We start from the raw sequence: 16971 nt of genomic DNA, 5'->3' as shown, positions 1-16971 counted from the left end.
CCTCCCTCTCACAAACCTTGCTGATCTTCACCTATCAGCTTCGGGAGGCACTCCTCCAGCCTACCCGCCAGTACCTTCGCCAATACTTTTGTGTCCACATTCAGAAGCGATATAGGCCTATACGACCCACACTCCGTCGGATCCTCATCTTTTTTTAGCAACAGGGAAATCGATGCCTGCCCCAAAGTTTGTGCCAACACCCCCTTCCCTATCGCCTCTTCAAACATCCCCACCATCAGGGGTGCCAACCTATCCCTGAATTTTTTATAATATTCCACCGGAAACCCATCCGGCCCTGCCACCTTCCCCGACTGCATCCTCCCAATCGCATCCTTTATCTCCTGCTCCACTATTGCTCCTTCTAATGTAGCCCTGTCCCCCTCCCCTAACCTCGGTACTCCAACCCATCTAGAAATTCCTGCATCTCACAATCTCCCCCAGGTGGCTCTGACCTGTACAACCTCTCAAAATTCCTCAAAAACCTTGTTAATCAGATCTGGAGCCGCCACCAAATTCCCTGCCCTATCCCTCACCTGAACAATTTTCCTTGCCGCTGCTTCCCTCTGGAGCTAACCTGCTAACATACTTATCTCCATGTTCGTAAACTGCACCCCTTGCTCGTCTCAGTTGGCGCACCGCCTTCCTGGTAGATAGTTGGTCAAAGTTGTTCCTTCCTCTTTTCCAGCTTTGTTGGGTCCCCATCTTTTGCATAATTCCTATCTACCTCCAACATCCCATCTATTACTCTCTGCCGCTCCAACCTCTCCTCTTTGTCCACCCTGGCCTTAAACAAAATCACCTCCCTCCTCACCAGTGCCTTTAGAGCCTCCCAGACGACTGCCTTCGACACCTCACCCATACAGTTGAAACCTACATATTCCTTAATTATCTTTTCAATTTTCTCACAGAACACTTGGTCCCCCAAAAGTCCCACATCTAACTTCCACCCCGGCCTCTGCGCTACCCCCTTCCCCAGCACCATATCCACCCAATGCGGAGCATGATCTGACACTACAATTGCACAGTATTCCGACCCCTTAACCACAGCCAGCAAAGCCTTCCCCACCACGAAAAAGTCGATCAGCGAATATACTTTTTGGACTGCTGAGAAAAACGAATACTCCCGTTCCCTCGGGTGCAGAAATCTCCAAGGGTCCACCCCTCCCATTTCCACCATTAGCCCAGCCAACGCCTTCGCCCCCCAATGGGACCAGCGAGCGTGGCCGTGACCTGTCCAACCTTGGCTCCTGCACCAAGTTCCAGTCCCCCCCCCCATTGTCAGTTTGTGTGTGTCCAAGTCGGGAATGGCCCCAAACACGTACTTTGTGAATCTCACATCGTCCCAATTGGGGCCGTATACACTTAACAGCACCATTACCCTCCCCTTCAGCACCCTTGTCACAATCACATATCTACCCTCCTGATCTGCCACCACCTTCGCCCTTGAATCAACATAAGTGACATCAGGAGGCATAGATGATATATACATTGACTATTTTAAATCTTTTTACCTTGTCTGTTGTTCTGAGATGGAGTAAAACTTGAATTGGAATTTGAACTGGAACTGGAACCAGCAGGACTTGGCTGTTGAGACTTTAACAACATAAAAATAAGGCAGAGTTAATGTTGTTGCAGTAGCTACCTAAACATTTAGTCAAAATAGCTACCAATTAAAGCTATCCTGAAAACAGATTTGTCTGCCGGAAATGCCAGCGTGTACATTATTTTTCAGGTTCCATATGTTAAAACATTTGCAAAACTAAGCTAAATCTGTTCAGATTTCTCTCTCTCAATTTAAAACATGAGGCAGCAAAACATCAAGTTCCGGAGCTGAGAGATAATAGGCAGAGAGTTTAGAGTTTAGAATCAAGTTCTGACTTAATGGATGTGAATATCTTTGTACCTAGGAATACTTAAGAGCAATTTTGTCATGGTTTATATTCCAGGTAGAAATCTTAAGTCAGCTGTCCATTCCAATTATTAACCAGTCTCTTCATTTTTCATGTACTTCCTGCACTTGTCTAGTCTCATTTTGTATTTCAGAAGTTTATAATTTATTGCTTTTCCCATTTAGTTTTTGTGAAGTCTTTACTCCAGCAGTTAACAATTGCTGCCAGAATCCCAAAAATAAGATTAAACAACTTTGGTCACTCAATGTGGTTCTACATTGCTCTTTTGCTTTGCCAATTGTAAGTATCGATTAAAATCAATAACCGAATTCTGCATGCAATTCATTCTTGATAAATTAATTTAATTGTCATTAGTACAGGATGATCTTTGTATAAGCCTTTAAAAGTAACCCATTTAGAAATAATGGTTATAATAACAATGTAACAGAAAACAAATTAAATACATAGAGATCTTGGGGAGGGAAAAAAGCCTTCTGAAAAAGAAATACAAGAATTCTCCAACTTAGTGCATCAGATCCTGGGACTACTCTCGTGTTTCCCTGACCTTCACTGAAAGCAACTTCCTGACCCTTGTCACTGTACATGTCAATTTGTACCCACAGACATTTTGTTTTTGAACACAGTATCAGGTATTCCCAGCAGTTCTCCCTCTGTTACCGAGGTCAGTCTTGGAAATACCACTATGAAAACTGGACGATTAGATAAGCTCTGTTCCAGGAGGAAGAAAATTACTCTGCATGGATAACTGAGTCACGTTAAAAATGTGAGTTTTATGGCATTGAAACCAAAGCCGTGATCCAAAACCACTTGCGTGCAAGACATCTTTGCTGAGCTTAACAGTTGCTTCTGCTCATAAATCAAGCAATTGTACCATCCTAATGAGGAACGTGATTTACAACCTGTAATTGCTTCACCCCCACAAGCCACCCACCCCCCACCAGAAACAAATCAGCCAAGTCTGCTAGGGTAATAAGGATGGCTGGGAAAAGGAGTGGGGGGGGGGGGGGGGAAACAGACGGAAGAAAGGCAAAACATGTCAAGACAAACATTTTCACTGCTCATAAGCAGCAAGAGCACTAAATATAGGAACCATGCAATAGCAACTTTTCAAATTGCACATAATTCCAAGTAATTTGTCACTTTCAAAATAACAGTCAAGAGCAAATAAGTGAATTTTTGGAAATATGTTGGCTTTGGGTGAAGAGTATATGACCCATAACTGGCCACTTAACCATAGAGATGAGTTTTCTCCTTACTCCACTGGCCTTTTCCGTAGTATCAACTGGCCATAGCAAATGGTGAATATGGCACAAGAAAACATACTTGTCGTCGACCATTGACACCGTGGAAACTCCCAAATCCCTTTTACTTGGTACGCACATTATTGGAGTAGGCAGAGCAGCCGAAATGCATAATGCGAGAAAACTCTCAAACGCATTCAGTTTTTGGTAATTCAAGAGGGTCAAGATGGAATGCAAAATCTTTCATAACAATAATCTTAATTGTCACAAGTAGGCTTACATTAACACTGCAATGAAGTTACTATGAAAATCACCTAGTCGCCACACTCCGGCACTTGTTCGGGTACAGAGGGAGAATTCAGAATGTCCAATTCACCTAACAAGCATATCTTTCTGGACTTGTGGGAGGAAACCGGAGCACCCAGAGGAAACCCACGCAGACACGGGGAGAACGTGCAAGACTCCGCACAGACAGTGGCCCAAACCGAGAATCGAACATGGGTCCCTGGCGCTGTGAAGCAACAGTACTAATCACTGTGATACCTTGCCGACCCTTGCATTGATCTCAATTAATCCTCTGTTCACTTGACATTTGTGCCTTAATTGCATTGCTGAGAGCTCTCGTGCCTCTTCTGCTTTCTTCCTCCAAGAAATGTGTTTTTCTCCAGGAATCTCCTTGATCTATACATGGAAGTCAATGTGCCCACCTTTTGGTTCATGTTAATGTATAAATTGTCCTTTTAGCCTCACTGCCATTACCATTGTGTACATCTCCATATTTGTTCCAAATGCCCCTTTGCTCTGCTTTCTCCAGGGGTCTCCTTACTGCACATCGAGACTGTTAGTCTCTAAATCATTGCATCCTTAATGTTCTGATTTTTTTCCTCTATTGGTTAACCAGTTTCTCTTTTTGTCTCTCTAACTTCATTGTTCCCATAGTTTGTCACTCAACTTCTTTCTGTGCCCATGATTTCTCTCAACAGCTTGCATCTTTAGAGTCTTTAAGAACAATTGAATCTGGAGGTGGACAAATGCATTTATCAGGGATTCAGCAGAGATGGCTGAGGTATGGGCAGAGGCTGCCAATGTTAACAGTGGAAGTCCGCAGTCTGCATGCGATTAAGTCAAAACCTTAGGACGAAATTCTCCCCATTTTGGAACCAAGTCCTGTGGTGGGGTGCAGGAATTTGGAGCCTTTCTCCAATGTGCAGGCCTGCAGGAAAACATGGCAAATCCTCTGGCGAGATCTCATTAATTATGCGCCTGGATGTTTTGAATCGTATTCCATGGTGGGGCAGACCTGATGGCTGCCATCCTATCCTGAAGCCATTTTGAAATGGCACCAACATCACTGATCCATTGTTGAAAAAATAAATGGACCTCCTGAGAAAGAAGATGGTTCTCTAGGAACATTGAGACTGTACCATCTCCAGGACAACAAATCCGGACTGTCTATTTGCAGGTGTTGCCCCGACTAACTGCTGTGGTGTCCCAGGGTCCAATTTTGCAGGCAGCCTCCCTCCCAAACTCTGGAAACAGCCACAGGTATTATTCAGGCGAGTCCAGACATCTGCATGCCACATTCTTCCCCCAAAGTGTTTTGCAGTGATCTATTTTCTGCTGGCATCATGGGAGAATCTGGTATGGTAAACCTGGGTGCCTTTAGCATACACATAGAAGTTGCCCATATGTCTTTACAGGATGTTGTCAAGGGACAACACGCCCATTAAGACAAGGAGGCTACAGGGAGATCCTTCAAAACTTGAGCTAATGGCGAGGGAAGGAGGAAAAGTCATTACTGGATTACACCAACAAACAGATAAAAACGGAATCACACAGCAGCATCCACAATGATCCAAACCAAACAGAAGAGGATGATTTGCTGCTCTATGTTTAAGGCTGCAGGCCATCACAGCTATAGTCAAAAATGTCTACATGACTTTGGTCAGGAGCATTCTGGTCAGTGAGAGGAGTGGAGTCAAGAAATTCAAATAGAAATTAGTGAGAACTATGGGCATGGATTTGGGAGGTGACAACACACTTAAAGACTTGAGGAAAGGAAGGTTGGAAATGGTGGAGGTGTGTAAGGGTAGGAAAGTAGATGTTCAGTTTAAAAGATGATGATTACGTTGCAAAGAGGGAAATGCCTGGTGGGAAGGTACCATTTTTAATAATCAGCTGGCATAGGGGTCAGAAAGAGAAATTGCAGTTTCATGAGAATGGAGTCAAGGGGCGAGTTGCTCAGTCACCTGGGCAAAATGGGTTCAGAGAAGAAGGTGGGAACGAAACTCGACTAATGGGATTCATGACATGGTAGCAGACGGTGGCCTGGCGACCAGATGGGCGAGTTCAAGGTGGTCAAAACCAACCCTTGGCCCCATCTCCAAACTACCTTTCCTCTCACATTTTGTCACCTCCCCTCCTGGGATTCCACCATTACAGTTTGGAAATGGCTCTTATCCAAGGTCACATATGACATCCTGTGTGACTATAACAAACATAGACTTTCTGGACCTGGTCTTCTGGACCGGTCTGCAGCCTTTGACATTGGTGCCATCGCCCTCCACCAACATCCAGCTGGGGGAGTCTGCAACTCGAATGGTCCCATTCTTATGTATCTATCATAGCCAGAGAACTGGCAATGCCCTCCCTTCCTAGTCCTGCAGTTGAGTCTGGCATCCAAGGATCTATTCTTGGATGCCTCTTATTTCTCATTTACATATTGTGCTCCAGCATCATCATTGAAAAGCACTTTGGTTTTTGCATCTATGCTGATGACACCCAGCTCTAACTCACTCTTGCTGTCTCTAATTTGTCAGACTGCTTATTTGACATTCAGTAATGGATGAGCAGAAATGTAATTGAAGACTGAAGCCATTGCCTGTGGTCCTCGCCACAAACTCCACACATTCATCATGGATTGCATTACTGGTCCTGACAAACGTTTGAGGCTGAACCAAACAATGTCATATTTGACCATGAGATGAACACTCAACCACAAACCTGCACTAAGTCTGCCCAGTCCCATCTTTGTAACATCACCCCTTTATGACCCGCTTCTGCTCACTTGTTGAAGAAATTCTCATCCACTCCTTTGTTATGTAAAGACTGGACTCTTCTAACACACACTTGGCCAAGATCATGTTCCTCATTCTCATGCCTTCTCCCCATACCAGTTTATTGACCAAGAATCCCCTATTAATCTAGAATGCCAGATTTGTGCTCGAGGTGCTGTTACTTAGAGCTACAGACCAAGAGCTGGACAGTGGACTCACATTAAATACCCCAAGTACTCACACTAAGTACCCTGAGTCACATTAAATACCATCCAGTCATCACCCATGCTGACTAACCATCAGTGGCTCCTGGTCAAACATAACTTTGTGTGTGTGTGTGTGTGTGTGTGTGTGTGTGTGTGTGTGTGTGTGGGGGGGGGGGAAGAAGAAAGTGATCCGGCCGGTCCCACCATGACGAACCCCACTCCCAGTATTCCGGTGGCAGTGAGTGTATTTAATGGGAAATCCCCATAATCAGAAGATCCAGCTGCTGGCCAACGACAGACCACCTACCCCTGCCGAGAAACACACAACTGGGAGGGTGCTGCAAACACCCCCCCCCCCCCCAACTTTGTTTCCAAATCCCTCCCTCGCCTTGTCCCTCCCTATCACTCTCCTCTAGTCTCACATGCTTCGGAGGATATCTGTGATTCTTTAATCCCTCCCCAAATCTCTCCGCCTCTCCACCATTTGAGTCATGCATTGGACTTCTCAGCCATGCCAGAACCCACTGAATCAGAGTCGAAGCAGGTCATTCTCGATCCTGAGGGACTACCTATAAAAAGGCACACAAGTCTGTGTCACTTAATCCTTAAGTGATGTTGGGGTTGCTTTACTGGGAATGATAAGCTGATAATTAAAGGATTCATCCTAGGCAACTTCAAATATACTAGTAACAAAAAGTCTGGTGTGTTGGATTTAGAAAATACTCTATGATTACTAAACAATAATCCAATTTGGGACTCAGACAATGAACAGCAATAAAAATCTAAACCTTTGGATACAAAGACTCTCTAATTCTGCAAAGTGATGTGAGCCTCATGGAATAACTGCTCTTTTGGATTTTCATTAAATAAAATTATAACTCTTACTGTAACAAAACGCAGTGCTTGGAAATTGAAAATGGTTCATTATATAGTATTATAGATGTTACTGGGTATATAGTAAGTTACATAAATTCAGTAAAAGTTAGTATTGGAAAAGTGTAATAAAGTTAAGGCATCAAGTTAAGGTAGTCAATTAAAAATGTACTTCATCCTAAAGTCATCCAGTAACTATCACTCATGTCACTTGCTTGCAAAAATCCAAATCGTCAGTGCCCGTCTTTTGTCAAACCCACTTTGAACAGCTGGAAAATGGAATGTCTATTAACCTCAAAAATACACTTATTTGGTAGTAATTGGTATAAATTGGGAGAAGTGGTATTAAATCAATTTTATGTATAAATAACCAATTTAGATCCAGTAAGGTATGCCCAAAGGAGGGAGAATGACAAAATAAGCAAGCAACTATTTTGGTTGCAGTTAGCAAATCATGGTTGAAGTCTCCAAGATGGAGTAATTTTGGCCAATTTACTTAAATAAAATGAAAATGAAAAACCTAGATGGATGGATCAGATCTTTCTCTCATTAATGTTTCTTATTTCCTGCTCAATGAAATTAAATCACCTATACCAATTATCATTAAGGACAGGTCATATTCCCAATGGAGAGATTTTTTAAAAAGTATCAGTGAAAGCAACTCTTGTGCCAAACATACACCAAAAATGATAAACGGTGCATAACAGCAAAATGTTGCCTGCTAGGAGTTCAGAAGGCATTCTGTTCAGGAGTACAAAGCTGTCCTGTTAGTCCTAGATGTTAAAAAAAGATGGCCATTCTACTGGCTTTGACACCTCTAGAAAGCAGAGGCAATCTTCAGCACTAAATGTGTTTCTTGACAGTTTTACAATCTGTTATCTCAAAGACTGTGGTATTTATGGCATCATTCAGTTGGGGCATTTGACCACTTACCCTGTGGTCACTAATCACAGAGTGGATAGTTCATGGACCAGAATTAGCGTGAAGGCATCCTGCAACAAAGAAGGGCTCATTTCCCTCCCCCAAAAATAAATAAACGTTAGGATAGACCCTTGACAGCGGAAACGGTGTCTTCTTCCTGTTTTACTGATTTTCTGGTCCCAGACAAACTAATGAGACTTGCAGCGAGATGTACTCATTTATGCACAGGCCCACTGGAAGATTTATAGCTTTGCAAGGCATTCTTTTTCCTATTGCTCTCCTGCTGATTCAAAGGAAACCATGCTTCATCTTCATATCCACTTTACAAAGTCTTTTATGTGTAGGGATCACAGCATATTACTGCTGCACGGTTGCCACAATTCCAAAAATATTAAGAAAAAGGAAGCAAACATTTTATGTAACGTCATGCTTCATAATGTACACACAAGAAAATCTAGCCAACTATATGAACATTTTAAAATATTAATACACCAGTTCCTCCATTTATTATTTTTTCAGTTTTTCTTTAGGACTAACTAGTGGACTTATATTCATTTGGTTGTGATCAGCAGTTTACAAACTTGGTTTTCCTTTTGAAAAACATTTGAGCAATCGGGAAGGGGAATGAGTGTGGGGTGGTAGAGGAGAAGGCGGCGGGAGGGGATAATTTATGCCACACCTGTAAATGCCAATGTCTTCTCGCTAAACCAGTTGAAAGATCTTTCATTTTATAACCATACAGCTTTTGACATCAAGGGTGGATTGTGCCCTTGGGATGATCAAAAGCTACCACAAAGCACAATAGTGCTAAAGCTAGACCATTACAAGCATCTGACCATTGTGAAAGGATGAGGATACTTACTGAAGCCTAAAAAAACCAACTAGGGTGGTAAACCATTGTTAAGTCTATGGACTTCTGGGAGAATGGGATGTACTTTGATGTCTTTTTAATGCAATTTACAGGCTGTTTGTCTGTCTGGGTGTCCAGCTGACAGTAAACACATGGTCAAGCATCTTCAATAAATCACAGTCCTCGAACACATGCTCTGGCTAGCCAGTCACCACTAAGAAACTCATAAAAGCAGAACCCAACACGTACACTCTTCTTGGATCTCATTTCTTTAAAAGAAATTTAAAGAGAGTTTGGTCTTGCTTTTACTTTTCTTTCATTTTAAAACCCACAAAAGCATTGCATCAATGGACACAGTTTCAATTGTATTGATATTAATATTAATACACCTTAATATAATTAAGTAGGTCCAAGTTTATCAAGACTAGACATTTCCCAGCAATACATCTAAATTAACATGACTATTCAAAAACTCCAAGATACCTATATAGTAATCTTGTTATGTGAACAACAATGATGATATTGGGACTTTGGGCTTCATGTTAAAATGCAACCATCAGAACAGTGACAATTCTGGCCAGTAATTCTGTCCTAATTGCTCTGGTCAAATGACTTTCTTACATCTCTGCATCTTACAGGATACAAAGTCAAAATTAACAAACCTCGAGAGATGTGGATAGAAATAATCAATTTCCCTCATCATAAAGTAGCAAATAATATGGAACAGACACCAGTGAAGGCTGCTCAGCTCAAATCAATAGCTCCCTTCAGAGGAAATAAAATGGTGAAATATATGGCCAGGAACAGGAAACAATAGGAACATAATTATTTCCTATGCTGCTGCTTAGTGGTGGGGGTGGGGAAGAGAGTGGAAAACAACAGGAAGATATGCTTATTATTGGCAGGTCAGAATAGAAGAGGGGAAACATGAAGATAAATGAATACTTTAGCCTTGCTCAATAATAATCCAAACCACTAGAAATTGTTTATGTACAACTTTACTTCCAAGAGAACCTTGAGATCCATCTCATGAACGAGTAGATGTATCCCATAAACGGACTTATGAGCCAAACTGCCTGTACATGTTCAATGTCCTAATCTTTCATATCTCAAGGCTATTTTTAAACACCTTTAAGTTGTACACAGATAATCTTGTGTTAAAAAGTTAGGGCAGTAAAAGCTGTGCAACAAAAGAAAATGGGGGAGAAAGGCCATAAAACTCTAGGATTGGAGAGGCTGTGACGAGTGGTGTTCCGCAGGGATCAGTGCTAGGACCTTTGCTGTTCGTAGTATGTATAATGAAAAAAGAAAATCGCTTATTGTCACAAGTAGGCTTCAAATGAAGTTACTGTGAAAAGCTCCTAGTCGCCACATTCCGGCGCCTGTTCGGGGAGGCTGGTACGTGAATTGATCCCGCGCTGCTGGCCTGCCATGGTCTGCTTTCAAAGCCAGCTATTTAGCCCTGATTTGGAGGAAAATGTAACTGGTATGATTAGTAAGTTTGCGGACGACACAAAGGTTGGTGGAATTGCAGACAGCGATGAGGACGGTCAGAGGATACAGCAGGATTTAGATCATTTGGAGACTTGGGTGGAGAGATGGCAGATGGAGTTTAATCAGGACAAATGTGAGGTAATGCATTTTCAAAGGTCTAATACAGGTAGGGAATATACAGTGAATGCTAGAACCCGCAAGAGTATTGACAGTCAGAGATCTAGGTGTACAGGTCCACAGGCCACTGAAAGGGGCAACACAGATGGAGAAGGTAGTCAAGAAGGCATACGGCTTGCTTGCCTTCATTGGTCGGGGCATTGAGTATAAAAATTAGCAAGTCATGTTGCAGCTTAGTTAGGCCACACTTGGGAGTATAGTGTTCAATTCTGGTTGCCACACTATCAGAAGGATGTGGAGGCTTTAGAACGGGTGCAGAAGAGATTTACCAGGATGTTTCCTGGTATGGAGGGCAATAGCTATGAGGAGAGGTTGAATAAACTCGGTTTGTTCTCGCTGGAATGAAGGAGGTGGAGGGGCGACCTGATAGAAGTCTACAAAATTGAGGGGCATAGACAGAGTGGATAATCAGAGGCGTTTTCCCAGGGTTGAGGGGTCAATTACTAGGGGGCATAGGTTTAAGGTGCGAGGGGCAATGTTTAGAGGAGAGGTACGAGGCAAGTTTTTTTTAATACACAGAGGGTAGTGGGTGACTGGAAGTCGCTACCGGAGGAGGAGGTGGAAGCAGGGGTAATAGTGACATTTAAGGGGCATCTTGACAAACACATGAATAGAGGGATCCGGACCCCGGAAGTGTAGAAGATTTTAGTTTAGACCGGCAGCATGGTTGGCGCAGGCCTGGAGGGCCGAAGGGCCTGTTCCTGTGCTGTACTTTTCTTTGTTCTTTGATTCTCAATTGTCATATTTAGTGAGATTAGAGGTTGAAACAGCAATTGAAAAGATGATTAGGATTCTCCAGTGAATATAAAAACAATGAAATAGAAATTACAATTTTAAAATGAGTAATTTTCTAGTCATAGATCAAATATTGCATTTAATGCTAGATGACCCTTATAAGCAAGGATGTTAAGAGTCATGGAAAGAATACAACTGAGAGTCACAAGAACAATATCAGGACGATAGGTTGCTCCATAGACCCAGAGAATAGTGATTGTCCATGGGAACAGCGAAGATTTAAATGTTGTAAGCACCGTTCAATAGTAAAAAATAATTTTTTGCCAGTTGAAGAAACAAGGCGGCAAATGTTCACGATTAAATAAAAGAATGAGGAAAATTAGAAAGTTATTTTTCAACAGAGTTATTAGATCATGAATTGCTTTAAAATATTGAGCTATTGAAGCAAAGACTAAGGGATTAAACATGTACAATAGTGCTGGGAAAGGGTGCGAAAAATGATCTGACTGGATCATTCTAGTCAAGAGCGAACAGTGGCAGACAATAGTCAACTCTATGCAGTTACTCCTATGGGCAGAAATTTCAATGTCAGCGGGAATGTGAAACAGATTGTAATGGTTTTCAACTATTATATACCCTGTCCTATTTTCCCTTCCATTAACTTTGACACGCTATCATCCAACCTTCAACCAAAGTTGAAAGTTTAACCGTATGATTCCATATTGACCATCAACATCGATCCCAAGAATTCCAAAGCTACCCACCAGCTCAGTAAATTAAGCAAAAACAATGACCACCCTCACAAATCCACTCAAACGAGTGTAACGCACAAAAATTAAGATTCTAAATAGAATGTACATTTCCTCCATAGAAACATTAACCTTCAAATTAACGTTGCTGAATCATGCAACTTATTACAGATAGTACACATTCACTTTCATATGAGGGTTTGAACCCCCCCAGTCACACAGGCGAAAAGATGTGGGGAACATAGGCCTTTGAGTCAAAGCTTCTCCAAATCAAGTTATTAGGTATACAACAGTTGTGCAGCGATAATTCTCCCCATCTTGAAGGGGAAGTTGGCAACATTTGCCATGTGGAATTTATCTGTTACGTTCTTAGACAAATTGGGCAGAAATCTTACTTGCATTTAATCTGTTACTAACCAATAGAGTTCACCTACTTGAATTAGAAAAAAAAAAAGTTTTGACATTTAAAATATATTTTCAATGAACAGATCACACGATTCTGGAACCAAAATGCAAAACTGTTACTACAATAAGTTTTATTTTGCCCAGTTATATCAAGCTTAAGGACTGAACTTTCTCAGCACATAGATCATTAGAAGTTTCTTATTAAAAAAATATATATTTATTCAAATTTTTCAACAGATTTTCAACAAACCCCCCCCGCCCCAACAAAAAAAAAAGAACACAACAATCAAAAATTATACATTGGATTTCCCCCATATACAATAACCCCCATATGACATTTAAAAGCACCAATAGGGAAGCCCCCCCCCCCCAAACGCCCCCCCAAAAGAACCCCCCCCCTCCCCCCACCCCGGAGCTGCTGCTGCTGACCTCCTCCTAACGCTCCGCGAGATAGTCTAGGAACGGTTGCCACCGGCCGAGGAACCCCTGCACAGACCCTCGCAAGGCAAACTTTATCCTCTCCAGCTTGATGAACCCTGCCATGTCACTGATCCAAACTTCCACACTAGGGGGCTTCGCATCTTTCCATAAAAGCAATATCCTCCGCCGGGCTACCAGGGACGCAAAGGCCAGAATACCGGCCTCTTTAGTCCTCGCAAAACCCTTCCAAAACCCATCCAGTGCCGGGCACGACCAGAACATATGGACGTGATTTGCCGGGCTTCCCAAGCACCTCCCACATCTGTCCTCCACCCCAAAGAACCTACTCAACCTCACCCCTGTCATATGCGCTCTGTGAGTAACTTTGAACTGTATTAGGCGGAGGCTGGCGCAAGAGGAGGAAGAATTAACCCAACTCAGGGCATCAGCCCACAGACCCTCATCTATCTCCTCCCCCAGCTCCTCCTCCCACTTGCCCTTTAGCTCCTCTACCGAAACCTCCTCTTCCTTCAGCTCCTGGTAAATAGTCGAAACTTTGCCTTCTCCAACCCATACACCCAAAACCACCGTCCTGAATCCCCTGTGCCGGGAGCAGCGGGAATTCCCTCACCTGCCGCCTCACAAACGCCCTCACTTGCATGTACCTTAAAGCGTTTCCCAGGGGTAACCCAAAAGTCTCCTCCAGCGCCCCTAGGCTCGCAAACGTCCCATCCATGAACAGGTCCCCCATTCTTCTAATCCCTGCCCGATGCCAGCTCCGAAACCCCCCCATCCATCCTTCCCGGGACAAACTGATGATTCTCCCGAATCGGGGACCAAACCGAGGCTCCCACCTCGCCTGTGTTGCCTCCACTGCCCCCAGATCTTCAACGTTGCCGCCATCACCGTCCTCGTGGTGTACCTTGTCGGCGAGAGCGGCAGCGTTGCCGTCACCAGCACCCTCAGGCTCATGCCCACACAGGACGCCATCTCTAACCTCTTCCACGCCGCCCCCTCTCCCTCCATTACCCACTTACAGATCATCGCTACATTGGCTGCCCAATAATAGCCGCACAAATTCGGCAGCGCCAGCCCCCCCCCCTGTCCCTGCTACGCTCCAGAAACCTACCCTTCACCCTCGGGGTCTTATTCGCCCACACAAAACCCATGATGCTCCTACTTACCCGTTTGAAAAAGGCCTTGGGGATCATAATGGGAAGGCACTGGAACACAAAGAGAAACCTCGGGAGGACCGTCATTTTGACCGACTGCACCCTACCTGCTAGTGAGTGGCAGCATATCCCATCTTTTAAAATCCTCCTCCATCTGGTCCACCAACCGCGTCAATTTGAGCATATGCAGGGACCCCCAGCTCCTAGGATCCCTAGGTACCGAAAGCTCCTTTCCGCCCTCTTCAGCGGTAGCTCATCTATCCCCCTTCCTTGGTCCCCTGAATGCACCACAAAGTGCTCACTCTTCCCTACGATGAGTTTATACCCCGAAAAGTCCCCAAACTCCCTGAGGATCCGCATGACCTCCGCCATCCCCTCCACTGGATCTGCCACATACAGCAACAGGTCGTCAGCATACAATGACACCCGGTGTTCCTCTCTCACACCCCCCCCCCCCCCCCCCCCCCCCCCCGGAGCAGTCCCCTCCATTTCCTGGACTCCCTTAGTGCCATGGCCAAAGGCTCGATTGCCAATGCAAACACGGGGGACAGGGGGCACCCCGCCTCGTCCCTCGGTACAGCCGAAAGTACTCCGACCGCCGCCGATTCGTATCCACACTCACCACCGGGGCTCTATATAGCAATCTGACCCAGCTGATGAACCCCTCCCCGAACCCAAACCTCCGCAACACTTCCCAAAGACAAAGGCCTTCTCCGCGTCCATAGCTGCCACTAACTCCGCTTCCCCCCTCCACCGGGGGCATCATAATCACATTGGAGGAGCCTCCGCACATTTGTATTTAATTGCTTACCCTTCACAAATCCCGTCTGGTCCTCATGAATCACCTCCGGGACACAGTCCTCAATTCTCGTACCCAGCAACTTAGCATCAACATTGAGGAGCGAGATCGGTCTATACGACCCACATTGCAGTGGATCCTTGTCCCGCTTCAGGATCAAAGAAATCAGCGCCCTAGACATTGTCGGGGGCAAGGTCCCCCCCCCCTCCCTCGCCTTAATCATTAGAAATTTCTCACCCACTGAAAATATTTTCTGCTCAATTTTGTAATGCAACATTAAAAATGTTTGACAGTAGGAAGCATTATATGAATAAGATGAATTATACTTTTAAAACATGGACACAATAAAGTAATCAAAAAACAAAGTCGGTATCTGCAGCCTGAGGGGCTGGGTTGTTCAGGGAGGGAGTGGAGAAAAGAAAGGAGGAAAAAGCAGTGATTTTGGTTTTCACACAGACTGCACTATTATTCTACTTGCACCATAAAGCTATAAATCTGCAGCAACTTCTACTAATAAAACTGTCACCGTCCTGTGTGAAGGTTTTTCTTGCTGAACTTTATAATGTGTGTGCATTTGTTAGGAAATCCAGATTTTGTAATTGAAATCATTCTTGAATCTAGTCAGGCTTCACCCACAGTTAAGAGTTAATAGAATTCGACTGTAAGCTTGGAGCAGACATTTTAGGCCAAGTAGGTTTTCAGTATTACCACCCCCACCTTGGTACATAGATTGCTCATGTCAGCAGGAACATAAACAGGAAATAATCAGAACCCTGCAATTATCAATTTCCTGAAACAAACAAAAGGAAAACAAAAGGGCACAATAAACATGGCACTCTGGTGGCCGTGTGAGTTTCCTGCCGACAAAAGGCACATTAATCGCTAACTGGATCATAAAAGTTTGCACCTGCAGGACACTGTTTGAAGTCAGTAAAAATACAAGCTTCATTCATCATGACAAAAAAAAGTTACTTTTCTTAAAAGAACTTTTAAGCAGCAATATGGTTGTTGAATCAATACATTTTATAAATTTGTTTTTCAAATAAACTTATCACAACTCAAACCAGCACCGATTTGAGCACTTCCAATTCATCTTGGGTGCCATCCTTCACATGTGCATCCATTACAAAAAGGTATTGGGCCCATTACATACCACAAATTGAATGCAAGGGGAATCGTCAAACAAAACACAGCCAACTAATTTGGTTTTGAAAGGCAGAGTAAAGGATACACAAGAACGATGTATCTTTTGGGATATGCTGAGCCCAGCCAAGTTGCCAACTCTGCATCACTCTGGTCATGCAACACAATTGCCAACGTGTGTGTGTGTGACTGGCTCAGCAGCATCCAAATATCAATTTGCGTATTTAATATCGCAAAGAGCCAGATGAGATGGTAACATCAGCAAAGAGCCAGATGAGATAGTTTGCCAGATAGATTGCCAAGCTAATTCAGATTGAAAGTTGGAAATGGAATTAATTCAACTATAAACAAGTAATCAACATGAATCATGTTTGGTTACAAATGCTCGACAAAAAGGAACACCGATATTAAAGACCATTGGCAGTGTCAGCACAAGAATTTTGCGATGAACATTTCTTAATTGTTACTATTTCCTTAGAAACGCCAAAAATGGAGTAAAAGTGGTTCAGTGACACAAATCCTTACACAATGGTATATAGTTCACAACCAGTGTCTGCTCAGGGCTTTTGTTTTAGGATGTACAACGCTTCATTAAGTATGCAGCAAGAGTCCTATAATCAGTTCGCAAACAGGCAACATAATTTTGAGTTGATAGTTATCGAGCTTTCATGGCAATTAAGAACTGTTGCACTAAAACATTAAAATGAAGAACACATAGAAAGATTTGCAATGTCAATTTCTTTCACTTTACTCCGATAAGATTATAGTGCTTGGTTATGTTGCTTGGTTGGAAATAAATTTCAAGAAGTCAAAACATAGA

The 16971-nt window shown here is 43.4% G+C and overlaps 1 protein-coding gene across 3 annotated transcripts in view; it reads right to left on the bottom strand.

Moving 5' to 3' along the window:
• The window catches only part of mllt3 (MLLT3 super elongation complex subunit), a 187169-nt gene that overhangs the window by 62150 nt on the left and 108048 nt on the right, over window positions 1–16971 (bottom strand). For all 3 annotated transcript variants that reach the window (XM_072516933.1, XM_072516934.1, XM_072516935.1), the window contains exon 6: window positions 1512–1593. In XM_072516933.1, the coding sequence (XP_072373034.1) occupies window positions 1512–1593 (82 nt within the window). The remainder of the gene's footprint in view (window positions 1–1511; window positions 1594–16971) is intronic.

The sequence above is a fragment of the Scyliorhinus torazame genome, chromosome 9 (assembly GCF_047496885.1).
Source record: "Scyliorhinus torazame isolate Kashiwa2021f chromosome 9, sScyTor2.1, whole genome shotgun sequence".
Classification (NCBI taxonomy): Eukaryota; Metazoa; Chordata; class Chondrichthyes; order Carcharhiniformes; family Scyliorhinidae; genus Scyliorhinus; species Scyliorhinus torazame.
The sequence above is the reverse complement of the archived record's forward strand: the minus strand, read 5'-3'. Positions and strand labels throughout refer to the sequence as shown.